The sequence below is a fragment of the Theobroma cacao genome, chromosome 8 (assembly GCF_000208745.1).
Source record: "Theobroma cacao cultivar B97-61/B2 chromosome 8, Criollo_cocoa_genome_V2, whole genome shotgun sequence".
In the NCBI taxonomy this organism is placed as follows: Eukaryota; Viridiplantae; Streptophyta; class Magnoliopsida; order Malvales; family Malvaceae; genus Theobroma; species Theobroma cacao.
Genome location: NC_030857.1, coordinates 18549750 through 18557046, shown reverse-complemented (window position 1 = coordinate 18557046; position 7297 = coordinate 18549750). Strand labels below are relative to the sequence as shown.

The window sequence follows — 7297 nt, the reverse complement described above, 5'->3', positions numbered from 1 at the left end:
TCGATGGGCATGATAATGTGTTTCAACGAATTGAGGGAAGAAAACTTTCAACAAGACTTCTAAAGATTAAGAAAAACAGAGCATAAGGTTTCCTCATACATAAAACTTTTACATAAACATAATATAAATATAAATAAACATATATATGTAAAACATAACATAAATGAGAAGGTTTGGGAGTTGGGATTACTAATTTTCAAACTTAACTAGATATTACCTATCCCTCTCATTAAATAAGATTCATCAAAACCAGGTCATTAAAACTTATGCATGCATAATTCTGGTCGTTTATATATATATATATATATATGTGTGTATGTGTGTGTGGGAAGAAATTCGAACTTTAAGTTTTAATCATCTTTAAGTATATAAGGATAATAATCAATTTAGATACTATTATCTTTAAACAATTTGAACTAGATATTGTTAAATTAGTAATGATCAAAAGATTGTGCGCTTCTTCCGATAGTGACGGTACATATTATTAATGGATGACTAAGTCACCCACTCCAAGTTCAATTTCATGTTATAAAATAAAGTTTTATGAGTTTGCTTAGCAGTAAATAGGAATGTCAATGAGTAGAGTATTCATTATTTTTCAAGTACTCTAATTTGAACTTTATTATTTTATAAGGTATCTAAATCCTATAACTACTCAATTAAATTTTAAATTATTACTTGAATCTTTATCCTAATATCTTAGGTATTACTTGTTAAATGATGGTACCCCGTTTAACATTAGATTAAAATAAATTTAAACTAACTTTTTATGTATATTGTTAATAAAAATGAAATTAATAAATTAAAAGTAGTTCATAAAAGAATTAAAATTGAAAATCATATTTAAAAATAATAATAAATTTTAATAAGTATTATATTAATTATAAAGAATTTATAAATAAAAAAAACTATAAAACTAAAATTTAATATTAAAAGTTATTATTTATAATTGGATTTGGATAATGGGTATCTTAAGCCATTGCCTGAGTTCATAACAGAGAGTAGTTTTATTACTCGAATCCTACTCAAACCCGATTATAAAAATACCTTAATCTTACCTTTTTTGTTACAGCATGTAAAATTTCATTGCATGAAGAATTTTACAAAAATCATCTAATTGTCTTACTTAATTGAGTCGGATGATATACGATACCTTATTATAAGGTATCCATTAACATCTCTATCAATAAGCAAGTTTTTAATTGCGAAAGCTTATGGGATGTATTAAATAATCCAAATACCAATAGAAATAGTTATAATATGGATTTTGCTTTGATCAATATGGTTTACAACACAACGTGATTTCGATAAAAAGACGAAGCAATTAGGGGATAGTTTTGTACTTTCGTCACACAACGGTTGAAGAGTTTAAAGCACTGCTGACCAGCAGACCACCGAACCCAGCATTTAAGAAGGCTAATAAAAACGAGGAATGGTAGAAGGAAGAAGAAGGTAGCTTAGAGAGAAAACAATGGAAGATGCTTCATCAACTAGGGAGGTGACAGCGCAAGCAACTCCTGGTTACTACCCTTGGTCTTTTAATGAAGTTATAAGGGCTATTCTCAGGTGTTTGGGACTTGAAAACGAATTCCATCAAGACCCTTCAAGTCCAAAGAAAGAAGATGATGGTAAAGTAAATGGTAATACTCAAGCTGGTTGCCTGGAGTCCCCTGTAGTTTCTCCTGAAGCAGGTGCAGATCCACCTTCAACAACAGACCAGTCAGATCCTCCTAGGACACTGGCAGACGACCCACCAGCTGATCCTCCTTCCACCACAGTAAGCTTGCTGACTTCGTTATTTTGTACGTTCAGAGCTTTATGCATGCATTCTTAAGATGCATGGTTCAATTCTATGCAGGAAGACGACCCGGGTCTCGTAATTTCTCTTTCTGCGCCAAAAAGGCCAGGGACAAGTAGTGGCAGTGGTCCTCAGATAAATTAACTTGAGCTCTTATGATCACACTGATTTGTGGGCAAAACAAGCTTGGCAACAATATTGAAGAGAGGTTATCTAGGTCCTCGACTCTTCTTGTCATCTCTCCTTTTTTTTTTTTATGGTTTTTTCTGTGTGCTTTTGTGTGTTTTGAGAGGAGAGTGAAGAGTTGCAACTTGCAACACTAGTGCAAGCATAGAGTTGATTTCAGTATGTGATTATGAATGACTTGTAAATAAATCTCAACCCATGTATTAATTTTACAGAGTATATTAATTCCAGTAACATGCAGAAATTGTGCTTTGGAATTTGGAGATTTAAATTCCACAAGGTTTGGGAGTACTGTTCTTCATTTATGGCAGCAGCAATCAATATTTTCGAATGAAATCTTAATTTATTATGTCATTGTTGGACTGTACACGTATTCAATAGTTTCTTTATGAGAAGAAAGCCCAGGCCACTGCCTTCATTTAGCAATAATACATTGTACAATTTAAGAAACTCAACTGGTCAAGACTTCATCGGAGAATTAGTTTTCGATTTTAAATCAGGTAGCTGTGTCCAAGCTGCAAGGTGCATGCAAGCCATTCTAAACATGAAATGAAATGCCAAGAAATTCATTGATTTAATTAAATAGTTAATGTTACGAATCTCATGTTAGTATCAGATGAGGTGAGTTTTAGATTTATAAATAAAGGTTATAGAGTCTACTCAACTCTCTCTAGTATGAGTGACCCTCATGAGTATTAAGGTCATGAAAGTTCGGATCAAAATGAGTTTTTTTTCTCTACAGATGAAAGAGATTGTGTAATGAAGACGTTACATAATTGAGTGAGATAAAATGTTACAAATCTCAGGTCAATAAGATTTTGTAAACCCATGATATATTCTTTATGTAGTTGTTAGGTACATTTTGTACAGGAGAATAGAAAGGTTGTTGTGCCACCAAGTAGTCCACAATCAATTAATACTAAACAGAGGGCATATAAATTTATATATCTTAGAACTTCTGTATACTAAGGGTTTGTTTACTAATCGAAAAATAACTTGTTGGAAGAAAATTTTTTCTATGTAAAATGTTTTATAGGAAAATTTAATATTTTCTGTTGTTTGAATAAACTATTGAAAACATTTTCTGTTATTTTGGATCATTTTATGAAAAATATTTTTCATTATGGTGAAGTTATTTAGGTGTTAAAATAATAAATAGGAGTTGATTACAAAATAATATTGATATTTGATTTTCACTTATTTAGGATCAAAATTAAGAATGAAAATGAAAATAAACAAAATCAATAATAATATTTTTCAAAACATTTAACCACATATATGTAATGAAAATAAACTCTAATTTTTAAATTTTTTTCATCTTATCACTTTCTTATCATAATTATAAAAATATAAATGTTCATCAATTGTATAAGATATTCAAAACCTATACTTATAAATATGTATTCATTCAATGATGATCATTGAAAATTTTTTTATTATAATTATTAATAAGATTTAAACTTATTATATAAGTATATTCATAAAAAAATGATCATTGAAATATTTTTTATTATAATTATTAGTAAGCTTTATTCCATTTATAAATAAAAAATTTAATTGTATTGAATGGTTTTATTAAAAAATAATTTTTTAAATTTTAATAGTATTGTATAATTTAAATATTAATATTTTATATTAATTTTTTAAGTTAAATATTAATATTTTATTTTTTAAATATTTTTAATTAAATATTAATATTCATGAAACTTATACTCATAAATTTAATATAAAAGTGTTTTTGTTGTTTTCGGATGCATAAGACATTTTTCGTGATTAATTTTGTTGACTTGTAATATATTTTACATCAAAAATTAATTTTTCATATTCTAAACAAATATAAGTATTGAAAACGTTTTTTAAAAAATATTTTACTGCAAATTTGAGAATCCATATAAAAGAACAAAAAGAACTAACAAAAAAAAAAACAAGAAATATGAAAGCAATATCTGCTAGTTTCATAAGTTTTGATGAAACCGTGCAAAGGTAAAATGCCAGCAACTGCCATAAAACGGAGATGACACGATCGCTATATATGTATATATACATATATATATATATATATATTTAATTAAACATGGCAGCTGCTACAATAAAGCAGGCAAAGTTCAACAAATTCATTCATCTTCATTGCGAGTTCCAACACACCAAAACATAAAAAGAAAAGAAAAAAAAAAGAACTTGTACGGTTCCTATATTTTTAAGCTTATTTACACTCCCAAGAAAATTATTCGTGCAAGTACAGAAGTCCAATGTCCTTAGTTATTGACCTTTTCTAAATAACACTTTCAGCCTATACTCTTCTATTTGTTCTATTTTGGTGAGAATCAAATCAGCTGTTGCAAAGCGAAAAGCAGAACCTATCTTGAATAGATATAGAGACTGTTGGGTGTTTGATGGCATTTATCCAACCTCTTTTTTAATTGTTGAAGTAGCTAGATACTTGATGAGTACCCAATTACTTCAAAGTTTAATATGATGGGAAAAACGAGTTCAAATTTATTTGTTTTATATATATATATAGAGTTAGATTTAGGGGTGTGAAGCTTTTATGAAGACTATATTACTTTTTTTTTTTTTTTTTCAATCAAATTTCAATTATGCTATTTATTATATTATTATTTTTAATTATTAATAGTGTACTTAATCTATAATAAATTTATAACAAAGCAACCTTTCAGGAAAATGTTTAGAATCTTAAAAATTAGTAGATTATAATTGGGCAAAATATAATTAGTTTAGCATTATAAAAAATTGGGTATCTAGAATAAATTGTAGATACATTATGCTATTATTTTCATTGAAATAATTGAGCATCACGGTAAGGTGAAAGATGGTTTTCAGTGCTACAGAAGGAGTAGAACAGGGAAGAGGTTTGGATTCGTTAGGTTCAAACATGAAGCACAAGTAAGGAGAGCAATGCACAAGCTGAATGGGATCATGGCTATTTAATCACAAGTTGGGGTCAAACATTGCAAAGTATGGGGGATATGAATCATTTTGGAAAATAAGAAGGGAATGGCAACAGGGAACTAAAGCTAGGGGAGACAGAAGGGTGATGAAAAATGTGGACAAAACAATAAGAAAAGCGTACGTAAGGATGTCTTTCACGCAGGTGGCAAGAGGAAGAGCAGAGCATAATCAGTTTTTGAAAGGACCAGCCCCAGAAGAGGACACATCGAATCCAAGAAGTCTAAAAGGGAGATAAATTCTGAGAATCTTCAATGCTTGCAGAGAAGAAACAAATGTATTTGAGGATCAAGTGACAATTGAAAGCTTACAAGTTTAACTGAATATGCAAAGCTGCCAAAAATTGTAAGGAATTTGGCACCCAATGACTACCTTATTTCATCTCACGACAATAAACAATTTGAGGAGCTGAAGAGAAATATATAAGATTGGCTCAACCAAAGCTTTGCTTCCATTGAAGTATGGTCAGAAGATTTTTCAGTGTCAAGCTATTATAAATGGCTGGCAGCGCAAGGAGTTCATGCCTAGAGCTATAACACTTTTAACAATATTGCCAAGTGTTGGGAAATCTAGTGAAAGTTGATGAGAGAACATTGAGCTGCCAAAATTTTAGTAATGGGATCGTGTTGATTTCAACAAATAACATGAGAATAATAGATGAACAAATTAAATGAACAGTGGCTAATAGTGTTTACAAGGTGTAAGTTAGTAAAATCCAGATGTCAATTTATTCTTTCAAAATCTATTTGTGTTTTTGTTCAGCTTCCAGGATAGGCTTTGTTGCTTGTTATCCTCAAGCTGTTGAGCTTTTGTTGTGAAAACCCAGTACTTGTGTACTGGGGTTATGACTGATTTTTGGTAGGATTTCTGTAATTGTATATAACTTGGATCACTTCCTAAAGCTAGTCTCTTAATAATAATATGAAGTCTACTATCGGTTCAAGATTTGTTACGGCATACTGGTTAGGAGATTTAATAATATCTCACTTTTTTTTTTAAAAAAAAAACCAAGTGTTAGACAAAGCACAACAAATAATAGATAGTGACCGTGAAAGGGGGGATAAGATGCTGGCATGCGATAAATCTTCCACTGAAGAATCGGTTGAAAGTCCAGACCTTGAGGGGAGAGAGAGAGGAAGAAAATGATGATGTTGCATATTATTAGTATATTAAATATTTTATATCAATATTTTTATATTTTTAAGTGTATTTCAAAATTGAAATTGAATTAAAATAATATATTTTTGGATCAGATTATGACGTGCCCAAGCTTTAAAAATCCTATCTAAGACTACTTAATAGTATTACAGGCTCGTGTTTCCAACCCAAACCTTTATATATAAACCTTAGATCCATCCTATCTCTTATTGATATAGGATATGTGATAGACAACTTGAACCATGGACAAGTCTACATGCAAATTATGTTAAATATTTAGGATGAGTGCCCAACTTAAAATTAACTTAATAATTGACGGAGAGGTCTTTCTTATATTTATATATATCCAAGATACCCTTAATTTGATCATATGTAGGGATTGTAGATTTATAACATGGCATGAATCAACGGAAGGGAGACCCATAAAGTGGCCAACTAATGGAGCTATGTAGTTTCTCTGATACCATGTCATCTAGAATTCAACATTATTAGAGAAGGCATTATCCTCATTCGTTTGCCCTTTCATGAATCTCTCTGTGATTCATATCGCGTGATAAATTTGTTGTCTTTACACATGAGGGGGAGTATTAGAGAAGTGATAAATAAATCCTACACTTGTGATTCATATAATTGGGAATGATATTCTTTTTCAAGGCAAAAGTCTTGATTCAAGCCAATTACAGGATATCATCCTTGTTAGATTATCTCACTAGTGTAAGGGCAAATGGCCTCTCAATCACATTTTTGCAACTCACTTTCTCTTTGAACCTAGTAAAATACCTTTAAGAAAAGAAAGTGCAAAGTTAAACCTTCAAACAAATGGATGAGACCCCTCAATGGATCTCTCAAACTCGATGTGGCTTTGCTTTGGGGAATCCAGCTCTTGCTGGCATCAAGGGTGTCATTAGAGACCATGATGGATTCATTAAAGGGGCATTTTCTTCCCCCATTGGCATTGAGGATTCCAACTTCATTGATATTCTTGCTATCAAGGATGGTTGTTCAAAAAATGAAAAAGATATGAACTTAGTGAGTTAACAAATTGAACAAGGAACACCGAGTTAATAAAAGCCAAAACACGTGAAAGATATGAACAATTGCATGAAGACATGTAAAGCCACAACACGCTTTTCATTAAGCAAATATAAAGTATATAGTTATAAAAGAAAAAAAAACATAAAATACTAA

General features: G+C 30.3%; 1 protein-coding gene across 1 annotated transcript; it reads left to right on the top strand.

Annotated features, from left to right (window-relative positions):
• LOC18593104 lies at positions 1277-2247 on the top strand. Its single transcript, XM_007020157.2, has 2 exons — positions 1277-1777; positions 1859-2247. Exons 1-2 carry the CDS (start codon positions 1472-1474, stop codon positions 1940-1942), a joined length of 390 nt encoding a protein of 129 aa, XP_007020219.1. The 5' UTR covers positions 1277-1471; the 3' UTR covers positions 1943-2247.

What these genes read in the sequence shown, in the direction of transcription:
- LOC18593104 (XM_007020157.2), top strand. Translation starts at nt 1,472, where the DNA reads ATGGAAGATGCTTCATCAACTAGGGAGGTGACAGCGCAAGCAACTCCT. An exon ending in CTGATCCTCCTTCCACCACA is followed by an intron (nt 1,778 to 1,858) that starts GTAAGCTTGCTG and finishes AATTCTATGCAG; the next exon opens with GAAGACGACCCGGGTCTCGT.